At 41.0% G+C, this 16876-nt stretch overlaps 3 protein-coding genes across 3 annotated transcripts; 2 read left to right on the top strand and 1 right to left on the bottom strand.

The window, feature by feature from the left end:
• Nucleotides 1–2052: 2052 nt before the first annotated feature.
• LOC117251713 (gamma-crystallin B-like) lies at nucleotides 2053–3394 on the bottom strand. Its single transcript, XM_033618229.2, has 2 exons — nucleotides 3128–3394; nucleotides 2053–2600 (listed from the first exon to the last, which is right to left on the bottom strand). Exons 1-2 carry the CDS (start codon nucleotides 3392–3394, stop codon nucleotides 2325–2327), a joined length of 543 nt encoding a protein of 180 aa, XP_033474120.2. The 3' UTR covers nucleotides 2053–2324.
• Nucleotides 3395–6010: 2616 nt separating this feature from the next.
• Nucleotides 6011–7027, top strand: LOC117251388 (gamma-crystallin M3-like). The gene is made up of 3 exons (XM_033617647.2): nucleotides 6011–6148; nucleotides 6308–6547; nucleotides 6752–7027. The coding sequence occupies exons 1-3, from the start codon at nucleotides 6140–6142 to the stop codon at nucleotides 7025–7027; spliced, it is 525 nt and encodes a 174-aa protein (XP_033473538.1). The 5' UTR covers nucleotides 6011–6139.
• A 6479-nt stretch (nucleotides 7028–13506) lies between these two features.
• On the top strand, nucleotides 13507–14622 carry LOC117251385 (gamma-crystallin M3-like). Its single transcript, XM_033617645.2, has 3 exons — nucleotides 13507–13618; nucleotides 13711–13959; nucleotides 14060–14622. The coding sequence occupies exons 1-3, from the start codon at nucleotides 13610–13612 to the stop codon at nucleotides 14339–14341; spliced, it is 540 nt and encodes a 179-aa protein (XP_033473536.1). The 5' UTR covers nucleotides 13507–13609; the 3' UTR covers nucleotides 14342–14622.
• Nucleotides 14623–16876: the final 2254 nt, after the last annotated feature.

The following is a 16876-nucleotide window of genomic DNA, read 5'->3' as shown; positions in this document are numbered from 1 at the left end:
CTTGTTGTTTCATTCATCCCTAAAACAAACACAGGTGCGAGCCAGGTAAGCATCTTTACGACAGTACGTGCTAGAGCTCATGGGAAATGTAAGCTTCATTCCGGCAAAACACTACCGCTTTTGTCAACAGGGTCGGCAAAATCAACTCAAAATGAAAGTTCCTATAGGGGGCTTCAAACAATTTTGGAATCGATAAAACTAAAATGCTTTCCAGTAGAAAAATAAAATCAATTATAAAATTGAAAGTTCTTAAACGGTGTCAGAAATTGACACAATTTATTTTATTTTGTTCTTTTGTGCAGCCATTTATTTCTGTGCTCAGTTTGGGGTTGTGAACAGGTTTGATAGTTCTGTGTTGATGGGACGATTTGGAACGCAGAAACATCTGAAACTGTCGTCTTCTACTTTGCAGAAATAATATGCAGCAGGAATTCTCAATCCGCTGCATACAGTTTTATTAAACAAAGATTCACATAAACACAGTAAATACTGTCTCTGGTCTGTGAACTATTTAAACGAGTTTTGACCCTGCCAAATTTATAAAGTGTTTAATCATAAAACATCAGCCCACCTTTTTGGGCAACTGAAAATATGTCTAAATGTCACTGATATAAAATTAAATATGAATCCTTACTCACAGACAAAATGAGCATCTCTGCCAGTCAGCCTGGATTCGTCCCAGTAAGCAGTGAATTGGTTGTAGTGGTTGCGATGATACTATCAAATTATATATAATAAACAGGTAAACAATAATCATCATTTTTATTCTACTGTGTGTTAAACAAGGTCTTTTCTGTACCTGAATGTGGAACATTGTGAAGTAAGTCAGGACCTGCACCAACATCCTCACTGTCAACGTGTTGATGTTGAAATGTTTTACCTGTTAATGTTGCAATCGTCTCAGCTGTGGGAGGAATGAAGGATTATCTCTATCTCTTAATGTCTAATTTTCATTAGTTGTCTCGTCCTGTCAAAGTTTCTTACTGTATAACACAGCTGATGTTCAAAGGTGGGTAAGTCTTCGACTGAATGTATTAGTGAGTATTTTGTAATAAATATTTTGCCACAAAAAGGATGTAATTCGTGACAAAGTAATTTAACAGCTTGTGTTTGTGTGTTTAAAATACTTAAAATACAATGCTGACTTTGACTGAGAGAGACCACTCTGCAGGCGCCCCTGAAGTCGCAACCTTCCACCTCCAAGATCTCCTGATTGATCCACTCCACATTTATGATGTGGGAATTTGGCAGAGCTCCTCATTTGGGGGATTAAAGTCAGATTCATATTGATTATATGAGTTTGAACACATGAACACTTTTTCTCATGCCAGTATTTTGTGTTTTAAAGTCACGTGCACTGAAATTTTAGAATTAACTTTATTCAGAAAATATTTAGTGACGGGAGCGGGGTTATAATTTAAGAGGAGAATTTAATTTTAAAAAACAGTGTGGTCATACAACAAAGAGGAGTGTGTGTGTTTCAGTGTGTGGGGTGGACGTGAGGAAGGAGTTGAAACAAAGCACAGATATAAGTCAATTTGAAAAACTATACTAAAAGATATTTTTGGCAGATATATAGACGAGGAAAGGTGTGTTAGAGTGGAGCATATTTATTCTGTAACACAGGGTGGCACTTGGACTGTGAATAAACTGGGCTTATTACTTATGTATTGAACTGGGTGGCAAACAGACTGGGGATAGTCGTATGTTAGTTGGCAATAAAAAAATCAGGAATTTGTTGAAGTAATAAATGTGTTAAAAGAAGAAATGTAAGAAAGGGGCAGGGACATATAAGTTTTACCTCTACCTACTCCTTTTTGGTTCTAAATAAAGTTCATTCATTTTATTTTGAAACATTTGATGAGAAAGTATTTTAAATTCTATAAACTTTATAGAAAGTTTGTGCCCATCTCTGCTGATCTAACGTCAGTCTGTCATGAGATGTAAACTGTACTGAACAATGTTTACTGGAGGACGCTAGAGGACAAACTAAAAGCCGTTAAGTAACGTAATGAGACAGAGCACAGGCAGCACTGCTGTGGGTAAGAAATACTTTTATTTATTTGAGTGCAGCGCTCAGGGTTCTGGGGAGAAGGACAGATGTCTGAATGGAAGAAGCAAGTGGGAGGCTGAAGGGCTCTGGAATCGTAGCCTTCCTGAACTCCGAACTTTTGGAGGGGTTCTTGAACTTCCTCAAGATTCTGGAACGTTAGGACTCTGGAACGTTGGTTGCCTTTGGGCTGCTGTGGAACCTTGTGTTACATTTCTGGAGCATTCAGGTGACTGTGTTAGGGGCTGCAGAACCCTGCGTGGTTGCTGCTGTTCTAGAACTCTGTGATCATGCGGAAGGATCCAACAGCAGGGGAGGTGGCGCCCCAGTCTGTATAGTTGCGGTACTCGCCACGTTCCAGGAAGTACTGGTGTCCGTGGTAGTTGGGCTGATCGTAGAGGACCCACGCACCATCCATAACCACAGAGGAGTGGACTTCCCGGAACTTGAAGGCCTCGTAAATCGATGGGCAATCCTCAACGCACTCTGCCGCCTGTCCTTGGAAATCCTTCTTTTCGTAGAACAGGATCTTCCAGGACTTTCCATACACCTTGAAAGAGTCAGAGAATAAAAAGTTGATGAAATCATGTCAGTGTTTGGTGTCTGAATCCTCTGACCTATTTCTGTTCCCTCAGTCACTTTGAGCTCACATCTACAAATGGGCTTCTTGGCTGTTTTCCTAGTTTCCTTCAATAACTGATGTGCAAGGGCACGGACATAAAGCACCCTGCTGCCAAATCATGAGCCTTTTATCTCCTTTTTCTCTGTTGGCCTTTGACTGATTATTGCTTGGTTGGCGCACTCTGTGGTATTTGACTGGAGCTGGGCACTGCCTCGCAAAACATTAACCCAAAAAGTTTTAAAATCATGCTGTGTCCTCAATTTTATGTAAACTACTAAATAATGAGACGTAATGTTTTAGCTAATCTGCAGCTTGGTGCAGTGAGTTTATCCCAGCTCGATGAAACTGGTGCTTTGATAATATCATGATATAAATACAACAGTGATTGCCAAAGGATGATTTTCAAATCTTTGCTACCTGTTGGTTACGTTCTTAAAAGCATCTAAGGAGCTTACGTTGTTGATACAGCGACATGACTTGATGCTATCATTGAATCCCATCCACTGCTGGTGATCAGGGTATTCCCCGGGGCTCAGGACGTACTGGTTGCCAGTGTAGTTGGGATGCTCGTACAGTACCCAGCAGCCACTTTCCACCTTAATGGAGTTGCAACGGCTGAAGTAAGAGCGCAGGTCCGGACAGTCCGCGCTGCACGTGTGGCATCGCCCTTGGAAATTCTTATCCTCGAAGAACGCAATCTGGACGGAAGGAAACAGACACATCCTGGTAAACTCAACAACAGCATATTGTCGCGCCTGGCTGCCATTAAAATGACAACAAACTAGACAGAAGACGGTTTGCATGCGCTGCAGTTACTGCCTGACAGATCTTGAAACCCTTTAGAGGACAGCGTTTGCTCCTTACCTTCCCCATTGTTAATGATATTGCTTGCCTCCCACCCAGCTGCAGCTGTGTTGTGGTTTATATCGAAATGCAGAATGTGCAGACGAGGGAAAGCTTTTGTCATCTAAATGAGCCTGATTTGCATATCAGCAAAATGGTTTGGTCAAGTTTGATTTCCCCTTGTCCACATGTGATAGCCTCTTAGCAAAGAATTGCTAAAACTAACATGTCCAACTTATAAAGTCCAACAGCCATCATGATGATTGTGTGAATCGTCTCCATTGAGTTCTTCCCTGTAAAATGGCTGTTTACTTGGTTTTTATCTGCAGTTATTTTTTTGTTTGACAGGAAATTATCTGGTGAATTGTCTTCGTTTTGTTGCCTTACAGGATAAGATCAGAGGGTATCATCATTACTCTTGGATGATGGGTGGCAGCAGCAAACTTTACAACTGTGATATCTTGTCTCGTCTTTTACTTTCTTCAGGAGACCAGTCGGCTGAACAAGTCGTTGGTTGCACTGTCAGTTAAGTAATAGCATGCATGACATGACAGGACTCCTGGGTCGAAACGAATTCTGAAAACATATGAAATGCAATTACGTAACATCTCTTCCATCACACCAACAATCCTTTTCCACACTGACGGTGACACTTCCTCCTCAGACATGAACTCACAGCTCAGATCTTACAGCAGGAGCAGCACAGGCGCAGCTAATGACGATAACGATGGCCTCGTCAGCTGGAGCGCAGCCATGATTACTGTTTTCAGTTACGCCTGTGTTTGACACGTCCAGAAGTCTGCAGTGAACCAATCTAGTTTAGACGAGTCATTCAAAAAAGATTTATTGTTTCTAGGGAATTTTGTTTGGTTGACAGCGAAGGAAACGTGACGTAGAGTGAGAGGCGATGTCATGATTTTAACATAGTGCTACTGTATGTTGTGGTTTAACTGGAAGACCTGGAAGTCCACTGGGACTCCAGGATGCACCATAAAGCTTTTGCACGTTAGTTAGTAGGCACATTAAACCCCAGCCAGCTTCAGTCCCATTTATGTTACTGAGTTGTGCCCACTGCACATGAACTCATGGCTTCACAGGATTAGCTGGATGCATTTTTGTGTATTTCTTTCAACAGGCCAAGTTCATCACAGCTGGAAGTATTCTGAGTATTAGGATCTAAATTAACATCGTAGTGTAAATCTATACGACCAGTTTGACATAAAATGCCTCGTCATTCTTTGCCTCACTTTTAAAGTCTTATCTTTGGTCTCATCTCCTATCTTTTATCTCTCGTGTTTAAAAATTTTACTTTTTATTGTTGTAACTCGTGATTTTTTTCTGCACTGTTTTAATGCTGCTCTGTGAATCACTTTGGGCAGCGTGACTGTATGAATGGTGTCATATAAATAAAGTTGGATTGGACTGAAAAACTTTATACGTGTTGTTATTTAAGTCGTCACATTTGATTTGGTTCATTTCAGATCCATTCAATTCAAAACACACTCCACAGAAAAGTGTTTTACAGTCATGACAAAAGGTTTTAACACAATAAACATAATGTTCATTTTAAAATGCTGAATAAAGCCAAACAGTGACACTGACCGTATAGTAAGTTCCTTCAAACCTGGCTCCTAAACTCAGAGTAAATGAAGACGTACATGCAGATATTCGTTACTGTTTAGTGATGAAATGAGTGTTGGCTGAATTCCACTCAGCTGCTTCAGTTTCAGGGTGCTGGTTTTGTGCGTGCTGGCTCACTGTCCTCACTGGGCCAGCTGAACTCAGTAGAGCCATCGTTAATGTTTATTAGTAACAACTGCTTTCACAAGTCAAAATGTCTGATTTAAAAAAGCGTACAAAAGAAGTAAAAGAAATAATAAATATATATATATATATATATATATATATATATATATATATATATATAATAAGCCCCACTATAAAACGACTGTGTTAAAATTACTCCTAACAGCCTGCTGCAGATTTTATGAGTCGCTTTAGATACATGTCACAGGCATTAAAATGAACAAACACAGATATTACTGAGATTAAAAAAATATATTTCTGGGCATCCCTTTGGGATGAGTGTTTGTATCAGGGGATCAGAAATAAACAAAAACTGTTCACTAAAATATTTAAATTTTTCCAAACAGGCTTGAGCACAAAGCTCTGGAACATTCACAAAAACACAACATTCCAAATGTGTATTAAATGTGACTTGTAGTTATTTGTAAAGTGTCATCTCTGTTCTTAAGACATCCGTAATCTGAGCTCGTGACGCATTCAAGCAAAGCATGAAAAACCCATCCAGACATTCGGCTCAAGCTGCGATCTAACGCCGTTTTTTTTCCTCGTCACTCTGATCGTCTCCTGTCTGAGAAATGTATAAACTGCAGCCCAGTTCTTCCCCCTCCTCTCCTGCCTTGTGTCTTCCACCCATTTCCCCTCCCTTTGTTCTGGATCATGATGGCACAAATGAAATTAACAGCGATCGCAGAGCTGCTTATTCATCAGCTTCCAGATAATTTGAATAACAAAACCCTGTTACAGCGCGTTTAAAGTATAAAAGCCGCCTGGCAGCCACAGGTTGTTGGACAGATTCCCACAAACACAGATCATCAAACATGGGCAAGGTATGTGGAGAGTAGAGCAGGAAACAAACACGTTTTAGTTTGGGCAGAGTGAACAAGTGGACAAACAGATAAAAGAGGGGGACAGTGCAATGGTATATTTATAAAAGTTAAACTTCAGGCCTGCTCTAAATCGGTTTGTGCTGTTTCTCTTTCCCACAGATCATCTTCTACGAGGACAGGAACTTCCAGGGTCGCTCCTATGAGTGCATGAGCGACTGCTCTGACATGTCCTCCTACCTGAGCAGGTGTACTTCCTGCAGGGTGGAGAGCGGCTGCTTCATGGTCTACGACCGCCCCAACTACATGGGAAACCAGTACTTCCTGAGGAGAGGAGAGTACTCTGACTACATGTCTATGGGCATGAGTGACTCGATCCGCTCCTGCCGTTTGATTCCTCAGGTATGCATAGATTTGGAAAAGATAAACATGATTCTAAAGGAGTAATCTTTCATGTTGGATTGAGTCAGAGTTGTCTGGTGAGCTGCTAGCTTGATTTATTCTCCTGCTGTGCTGTTAGAAAGTGAGTATCTGATGTGACTGTGAGTTCTGGCATGGTAAAGTCCTTCAGTGCTGACACGTCCTCCTCTCTGTGTCCCCCAACAGCACAGAGGCTCTTACAGGATGAGGATCTACGAGAGGGAGAACTTCCAGGGCCTGAGTCATGAGCTGATGGACGACTGCGAAAACTTCCAGGACCGCTACCGCATGTCCGACTGCCAGTCCTGCAACGTGATGGACGGCCACTGGCTGATGTACGAGCAGCCCCACTACAGAGGCAGGATGATATACCTGAGGCCTGGAGAGTACAGGAGCATGAGAGATGTGGGATACAGCGGCATGAGGCTCAGCTCCGCCAGGCGTATAATGGATTCCTGTTGAAGCAGAGAAACAGAAAAATGTGGTTGAATAAAATCAGAGAGGAATCAAACGTCAGCTGGTCGTCGTTGTCTTTTATCAAAAAGAGGGTGGGCTTTGTGTTAGGTGTGTGTGTGCGTGTGCGTGTGTGTGTGTGTGTGTGTGTGTGTGTGTGCGTGAGGGTTAAAGCTGCATGACTGGTGTTTAAAGTGCATCATTCATCCAGCTCAGTCACACACTGTACGGCAGTATTACAGCTTTAATGTGCACACACCAAATTACACATCTGCTGAACAGCATGCCAGAGAGGTACAGATATACAACTACAGAAAAGATGCAAACATACATGCAAGTATTTTTATCGTTTCAGTTACTCTGCAGTGATCGTAACTCAGATGATCGTACATTCTATAACTGATGTAAATTTTGTTTTATATCCTTTTCATTCTCATACCATACAGTGACATATTAGTGCAAAACAACATACGATCTGTTCTTTTAATCCACATCCAAACACAGATGAATGTTCAGCTCATTGCACTGACCACACGTACTACACAGGCAGCTGCTGTCTATACTGTACCACGCTGTCACTGTGCAGTCACGCTGCTCTGATCTGCAGGGAAGTTTCTAGAGTAACACAAAAAAACTCTCAAAGGGGACCTCCACCAGTGTTACACAAAGTCCCGTTCACGTACTTTCCTTTGTGGCCCTGAAAATAACTCCCAGGGTTCCACAGTCCAGGACAACCTGGAAGAGTCTTGGAATTAGTAAAAACTCACTGAAAGTTTTGGAATTTTGCTGTGAAATAAATCCTCTGTGGATAATCTTCCACATAATGTAACATCACAGCAAATTCATGTTACAGACGCAACACGTTCTCACTGCGACCTCATCGAGATACAGTGAGGTCAAGACTTTCCACGTCCACATATGACGTCCAAGGTACCCTGGGTGTGTTGGTTGTTGACGTTCTGGGACGCCTTGTCAACTTCAGCCTGTTACATGCATTGTCTGTCTTCAAAATACACTTCTGTTTTCACAGGAAATGTACAGTTTGCATACAGTCTCTTTCAAAATAAAAGCACTACGTCGCTACAACACCACCACAACACATGCACATGGTTGGGTTTAGGACAAAAGAGCAGGGTTTGGCTTCATAGTCTTACAGGAAGTAAACACCGGCCTCCTGGGTGAAAGCTGATGGTTGTTGGACCCATCCACCTCCCCCCCCCTCCTGCTCTCCATACTCTGACTTCTGCCACCTTGATTTTTGTTATTGTCCCACACATTTCCTCCTGACGCCACTGTTGAATAATAACGGCGCCTGGTGGTGTATCATGCTGACATGAAAAAAAGGCATTTTTTTCATCTGTGTTTGACGCTGGAAGTCACGACCAAGTGCTGGATTTCGACGACTTCAGAGTGAGACCGGGTTGGCCAGTGTAATGTAGCTCCAATACGTGTCAATGTGTGACATTTTATTCTCAAATATTTCTTTATTATTTTTTCCCTCCATGTTCGCAAGCTAGCTGAAATTATGTTTAAATGGAGTTTGAATCTGATATGTCTGAAAAACGTCAGGCGAGTAGAGGTAAAGGTCCTTGAAAAGTCACGGAGAAGTCTTGAAATTCTGTCCATTAAAATGTGTGGGAACCCTGAACCCCTGACCATGTCATCAGGATATACATGTAGATTTCGAGGGGGGTGCATGGGACACGCCCCCCTCAGTATCTAGAACATGTTCATTTCCCCCACAAAAAAAACATAGAATAATAAAGTTTATTAGTGGATAGCTCCTTGAGATGAACCATCTTGTTTTCAAGGGGGTCCTACAAATGTAGTGGAGGACTTTTATTCTGACACACATTTGCATAAAAAAATTGTTGCATAAAAATTGACCAGAATGCAAAAAAAAATTCTGTCAGAAGGACCCCAACCCCCCGTTTCATTTGTATAACTTGCATAACTTGTATTGAAACCTACGTGTTTACAGGACATCATCAGCTAGGGATCAGGGGTCAGAGGTTCGGACATGCATGACTCATTATGGGGACTAAAAGTCAGACTATTTCAGCCTTGTGAACTTTGATGTTGACCTGTCTTATAACCTGCGTGTTGTGTGTCCTCCTTTAAAGTAAAAAAATAAAATAAACTGCTGGACTCCACCTTCATGACGAGGGTTTCAATATCTGACAAAACACTTCTGCACTAAATGTACACTCACTTTATTTGTGACATTTTTCTAAATACACGTCATTGCTACAATTCATGTTTGGTGAGCACAGGCGTAGATGTAAAGGCAGGGCAGGAAACACATCCACATTAATATCTAGAACATGTGCAGACGCCCTCGCCCTGAATAAAAACCTGAAAGTAAAGAGGACGTTTGTTTTGACAATAAACTGATGCAAAAAAAAAATAAAAAATGTGCAAACTGCATAAACTTCACCAGAATGTAGGACGCTATGTTACTCTTCCATGCCACGACTGCATCTGCCCACCCCCTCCACTGCCAGCTGTTGAGACCTACACCCTTCATCAGTACATCATCAGTCCAGGATTACGGCTCACTCACCAAGAAATGTGTGACCAGGCAATTTTTTAGGCTTGACTCATGTTAGGGACCAAAACTTGTGCACTGATTCTAGTGAATCATTCACCTTTGAAAAACCAAACACCAAGGGGTTTGTCTGTGAAAATACTTCCATACTAGTTTTACACTTGTTTTATTTTTCTCAATACACTTTGTTGTTGTGTTTGGTGTTTTATTTTTTTCTGTCTGCAGTGCCAAACCTAGCAAGCCCCGCTCAGGCCCGTACCCCCCCAAATTATTACTATTATTTAACATTAATATTAATATTAGTCGTAGTAGCTAATGACAAATTAACACAAACAACTTAGCTAACAAACAATGATTATAAATAATCAAAGAATACAAAAATGTGCAAATTTGCTCTTCTTCTTCTTTTTTCTTTCTTTCTTTAATTTTGTCCTGAGCCCCCGATTGCTTTTTTCTTTTTTAAAATTTTCTCTTACTATAATTCTCTCCACATACGCTCCATCGCCTCCCTGATTTCCAATCTTTTAATGTATAAAAAAAAAAAAAACATTAAAAAAATAAAAAACAATGGGTCACTGGGCGGCTGTCTGTGTTGCCAATAGGAAGATTTGCCACTGTCTGTCTGCTGTATATATATATATATATATATATATATATATATATATATATATATATGTATGTATGTATATATATATATATATATATATATATATATATATATATATATATATATATATATATATATGTATGTATGTATGTATATATATATATATATATATATATATACATACATACATACATACATATATATCAGGGTCGTTTATTCTCTTTGGATTACCATCACTATGTACATAAACAGCACACATTCAGATCGCATCCCATTTTCATGTCCAGTACTTCCAGTGGAAATTGGACATTGATTAATTAAATTAATTATTAAATAAGAGATAAGATAAGATAAGATAAGATAAGATAAGATAAGATAAGGTAAGATAAGATACACCTTTATTGATCCCACAATTGAGAAATTCCAGTGTTACAGCAGTCAAGGGGAAAGAGTCAGAATAAAGATTTCAAAATTTAAAAACGTAAAACGACGTAAAACAAACTAGGCATGCAAAGTACAAAAAATACAAGAAACAGCAATAAATAATAATAATAATAATGAGCAGTGAATAAAAAGTGAGCAATGGATTAAAGTGAACATATTTAGTGCAAAGTGTGTATTGTATGTGCAAATAAACAACAACAACATGGGGGACAGTTATGCTTATAGTGGTGTTTATAAGGTGTCCATAGTGTCCCTAAAGTGTCCATGGTGCAGTTTACTGTGAGCAGTGCTGGTTATGTAGCCTGACAGCAGCAGGCAGGAAGGACCTGCGATAGCGTTCCTTCACACACTTTGGGTGAATCAGTCTATCGCTGAAGGAGCTCTCCAGAGCTTTTATCTCCTCCTGCAGAGGATGGGAGTCATTAGTCCTCCTTTCTCCCACCACCTGCACAGAGTCCAGAGAGCATCCCAGGACAGAGCTGGCCTTCTTGATCAGCTTGTCCAGTCTCTTCCTATCTGCAGCCGAGACGCTGCTGCCCCAGCAGACCACTCCGTAAAAGATGGCTGATGCCACCACAGTGTCAAAGAAGGTCTTCAGGAGCCCCCCCTGCACTCCAAAAGACCTGAGCTGCCTCAGCAGGTAGAGTCTGCTTTGGCCTTTCCAGTACAGTGCTGTTATGTGATCAGTCCAGTCCAGTTTATTGTTAAGATGAACACCCAGGTACTTATAAGATGTCACCATCTCAATGTCCTTTCCCTGGATGTTCACCGGTGTTGGGGGGAGGAGTCTGCGCCTGCGGAAATCCACCACCAGCTCTTTGGTTTTCCCCGCGTTGATCTGAATGTGGTTCCTCAGGCACCAGTCCACAAAGTCCTGGTTCAGTTCTCTGTACTCCCTGTTGTCCCCATCTGTGATGAGGCCGACTATGGCAGAGTCATCAGAGAACTTCTGCAGATGACAGGTGGGGGTGTCGTATGAAAAGTCTGCAGTGTAGAGGGTGAAGAGGAACGGTGCCAGCACCGTCCCCTGTGGGGCCCCCGTACTGCAGACAACCAAGTCCGATACACAATCCTGGGTCCTGACATACTGCGGCCGGTCCGTGAGATAGTCCAGGATCCAGGATGTGAGGTGATTAGCCACCCCTATGTGCTTCAGTTTGTCCCTCAGAAGCGCAGGCTGTATGGTGTTGAAAGCGCTGGAGAAATCAAAGAACATGATTCTCACAGAGCTTCCAGGCTTCTCCAGGTGATGAAGAGCTCTATGCAGGAGGAAGATGACGGCGTCGTCCACCCCAATGCCAGGCTGGTAGGCAAACTGCAGCGGGTCCATTGAAGGGCCTACTGCGGGGCAGAGATGAGACAGGACCAGGCGCTCCAGAGTCTTCATGAGGTGCGATGTTAATGCCACCGGTCTGAAGCTGCTGAAGTCCTTGGGGTGCGGAGTCTTGGGCACAGGTACCACGCAGGATGTCTTCCACAGCTGTGGTTCTCTCCCCAGCCTCAGGCTCAGGTTGAAGATGGTTTCAACTATCCTGCAGAGTTGGTCTGCGCAGGACTTCAGGAGCCTGGAGCTGATGCCGTCTGGACCCGCAGCCTTCCTCGTCTTTATCCTCCTCAGCTGATCTCTCACCTGACAGGTAGTGAAGGACAAGCTGGAGCAGGGGGGCTGTGTGCTGGGGGATGAGGTGATGAGGTGGGGGGAGGAGTGGGGGTTGGTGAGATGTCCAGGGGAGTAATGAATCATGCGAACATACCAAAAACCACCTGATTCCTTAAAAATATAGATTTTGTTGTCCGATAATATGATCCTGTACAAATACATTTTAATGACAGATAATGTTAACATTAATAAGTCCATATTTTCCTGTTGCATTATTTCAAAATAACAGTCTAATAGAAAAACAGAAATGCAGGAAATATTCAGATCCTTTAAGTAAAAGTAGCAAAACAACAGTGTAAAAATACAAGTATGATTCCTGCAATATGAATGAAACATATATATAGCATATAAAATATCTGACTGTACATTTACAGTAAATTACTGGCTGCTAGCATCATTTTCACAGTAATTTACTGTGAACTGACAGCAGTGTACTGTGATCTCACAGCATGTTACTGTGATGTAGCTGTATGCTCCTGGAAAATAACTGTATTTACCTGCGTGAATTTCACAGTAAAATTCTGTATTTAGTTAAATATCACAGTAAAAGCCTGTGAGGTGATGATAATGCATTTTATTGTGAAATATTACAGTTACATGTTGTAACTTCCTGGAAATGATTTGCGGTAGACTTAAGTGAAAGTATTAAAGCTAAAATTAAGTAAACTTTATTTCTGTAGCGCCTGTCAAAACCAAAGTTACAAGGTGGTACAGAAAATTATTAAATAATCCATTATAATAATATTAATATATTTATTTATGTAGCAAATGTCAAGCAAATATGCTCAAAGTGCGTTACAAGACAGGATCATATAAAAAGAGCTTTATATCTGATGTATTAATGTCTACGTAGCATTTTACTGTTGTAGCTGGTCAAAGTGAAGCTAATTAACTATTCTATACAGTTTGTTTGTTTAATCAATACAAATGTTTCATATTTAAAGTAACACATACATTTCCCTGCAGAGCAGAGGTCTAAAGTAGCAGAAAATGTAAATACTGTGTGTATGTGCGCCTCTACTTTAACTGCTGTCGCCACACACTGAACACTGACAGCACAAAGAGTCCCAGCTGACACATTTGCTGCTGTCACCCACTTGTATCCCATAGGAGAGCTGCTGCACTTGGCACTGCATCAGATGCACATTCTGGAATGATAACCATTTACAGAGCGATTTAACAAACATCATAGCCCTGTATGCTACGCTGCTGAGTAAGACGTTCAAAACAATGGCTCCATAGATCATTTAGCTATCATGATGGGTATAAAAGTGACACAGAGTTTGGCTGGGCGACGTACCAGTGCAATCAGGGATAGGACTGAACACCAAAATGGGCAGAGTAAGGGAGTATTTTTATTCTGTGGTAAAGGTTGATTAATTCTGTAATTAGATAATGTACCTGAGGTTTAAAATGTGCTGATTTGTTTTCAGATCATTTTCTACGAGGACAAGAACTTCCAGGGTCGCTCTTATGAGACCAGCAGCGACTGTCCTGAGTTGACCTCCTACCTGAGCCGCTGCAACTCCTGCAGGGTGGAGAGCGGCTGCTTCATGGTCTACGAACGTCCAAACTTCATGGGCCACCAGATGCTGGCCAGGAGGGGAGAGTACCCCGACAACCAGCGCCTGATGGGAATGAGCATGAGTGACTGCATCCGTTCATGTCGCATGATCCCCATGGTAGGAAGCTTTGGTTTGAATAATGATAGAAGCAGACTCTCCAACACAGCACGGACGGAGCCATTCTTAATCATAAAGTCTGTCTCCTTATACTTTACAGCACAGAGGTCCATTCAGGATGAGGATCTACGAGAGGGAGAACTTTGGTGGTCAGATGCATGAGCTGATGGACGACTGCGACAACATCATGGATCGTTACCATATGAACGACTGCCTGTCTGCTCATGTGATGGACGGCCACTGGCTGATGTACGAGCAGCCCCACTACAGAGGCAGGATGCTGTACCTGAGGCCCGGAGAGTACAGGAGCATGAGAGACATGGGAATGGGTCCCATGGACATGAGGATCGGATCCATGCGGCGTATCATGGACTCCTGCTAGAGAACAGCACAGGCTGGAGGCTTAAAAAACAAAATCAACAAATATCAATAAATCAATTTAGCGTTGAGTTTGGTACCAGTGAGCCGGGAGGAAAATTTGGCCACAAAATTAGAATCTAAAAAAATTTTTTTTGCATGAATCATCAGCATCCAACTGATCCGGTACGTCAGAGGACAGTTCAGGCTGTAGTGACTGCTGCTATTTTAATAACTGTACCCCATAGCCAGGTCAAGACTTCTTCTTCTTCTACCTATGGAATGTGTTATGTCATATATGATGCACGTGACAATAAAGATGAATTTCAAATGATGGAAATGGTCACTGTGAGACTGTGCATGATTTCCTGGGAACTACCTATTGGTCCGACAACCCATTATCCCGACAACCCATTGGTCCGACGACATCCCATTGTTCTGACCATATTAAACCCGTTGTTCCAAAGTCCCATTGTTCCGAAATCATCACGATGCCCTGTGGTTAAGGTCTGGTTAGGTTTAGGCACAAAAAACACTTGGTTAGGGTCAGGAAAAGATCATGGTGTGGGTTAAAATAAAAAAGAAAGTGGCAAACACATATCGGAACAACGGGATGTCAGACTAATGGGCTGTCAGACAAATAACATGGACCTGATTTTCTACATGTTTCCTGAAATTACTGCAACAAATACAAGACACGCTGTAGTTTATTTGACTGTTTAAAAAATACTATTCAGTCTTCAAGTGCTGACATTCAATTATCTCTCAGTTAACATTATTGACCCTTTTTACAGCACACATTATTGACATATAGCACTGAAATTACAGGTGTAAGAAGAAACGTTACCATGATGTTGTGTTCACTGGCTCAGTGAGACACTACAGTGAATAAGTGTTTTAAAAAGTGGTAAATTTGTACTAAAAAAAAACATAACTTGTAAAAAGAAATTTGGATTTCTTTGTCATTACAGCGAGCCCACACTGTTTCAACATACGGAAAAGGCAGGATAATGTTATCTAAAATTGACAAAACCTATTCTTAAATGGACATATTAATTACGTTAATGTTCCCCAAGTACAAGAAGTCAGTTTGTGAACTCTGAATGAGGCCTTCTGTCAGATCGACGCAATTCAGCTTGTGACCTTTTTAAGGATCATCAGACCAAACACTTTCAACACAAAAAACATTAACTGACTCTTCTCATTAAACCATATTTGTTAAATTGATCATTACATGAATGCACACTTTGATCAGTGCTGTTTAAAGTGGGCATTCATATGATAAGTAATGAGTTATTATAGTTTTGTATTTTTCATTTTTCATCGTAATTTCATTTAGTTTAAGTTTAAGTTTTAAGTTTTATTAACACATTCTTAAAGAAAATTCAAATATAAAAGCAACAAATACATCACATGTGCAGGTGAGGTAGAAACCCATTACGGGCTTATCTAAAAACCCCACCTAGGAAAATTAAAATACAATTAAAATAATAACAGTAATAATACTAACAATGCAGTGTGAAGCATCAACAAAATATCTTCTACCTAATTAATATTAAATTCAAACATTGAGAAAAAACATAAAATCACAAAACAGCAAAAAAACTTCCTTGAGTTTCATTTTATATCTAGATAGAGACATAGAATCGGTTAATAAATGCAAATTTGTATTCCATAATTGGACTCCACGGTATCTTAATGAAAACTGTCCTCGAGATGTATGATACATTGGTAGGTACAAGTTATTGATTTGTCTGGTTGAATAATAATTGACTTGAGAATAACAAATGAAAAGTGTTTGGAAACTTTGTGGCAAGTCTGTACCCATGTACTTCAAACCTCTTTTATTAGCTTAAGTTTTTGTATCTTACTATATAATGACAAAAACTCTGTGTGTGTGTCTGTTCCACGTTTTTCTCCGTCACAGTTTCAGCACAGTGGTAGAGGGTCATGGGAGGATGTGAATGAAGCAATATTACATCAAAGGGGGCGCTATAGCAACCGATTGAAATGTCAAACTTTGAATGGGCATATCTCATGCCCCGTATGTCGTAGAGACATGAAACTTTGCACAGAGATGCCTCTCCTCATGAGGAACACATTTGCCTCAAGAACCCATAACTTCCGCTTATATAGATTTTCCGCCGTTTGAATTTTTTGAAAAACACTTCAAATGGATCTCTTCCTAGGAAGTTTGAGCGATCTGCATGAAACTGGGTGAACATAATCTAGGGACCAATATCTAAAGTTCCCTCTTGGCAAAAGTTGGAAAATTTACTAAAACTGGCTTCTATAAGGCAATGAATATTGCGGAGGGCGTGGCTCATCACATAAAGGTGTATAACATCTCAAGGGTTTCACCCATCACCACACAACTTTGTAGGCATATGACCACACATAATCTGAGGGGACCCCTCCATTATTGACCCCATCAAACAAAATGGGGGCGCTAGAGAGCTCATTTCTTATCTAGGCCTAACCGCCATATGGATTTTTACTAAACTTGGTAGATATGTAGAACAGGACGCCTCAAGGTGACTGGAGAAATTTAACTCTAATT

This window comes from Epinephelus lanceolatus, chromosome 14 (genome assembly GCF_041903045.1).
Source record: "Epinephelus lanceolatus isolate andai-2023 chromosome 14, ASM4190304v1, whole genome shotgun sequence".
Classification (NCBI taxonomy): domain Eukaryota; kingdom Metazoa; phylum Chordata; class Actinopteri; order Perciformes; family Serranidae; genus Epinephelus; species Epinephelus lanceolatus.
The sequence above is the reverse complement of the archived record's forward strand: the minus strand, read 5'-3'. Positions and strand labels throughout refer to the sequence as shown.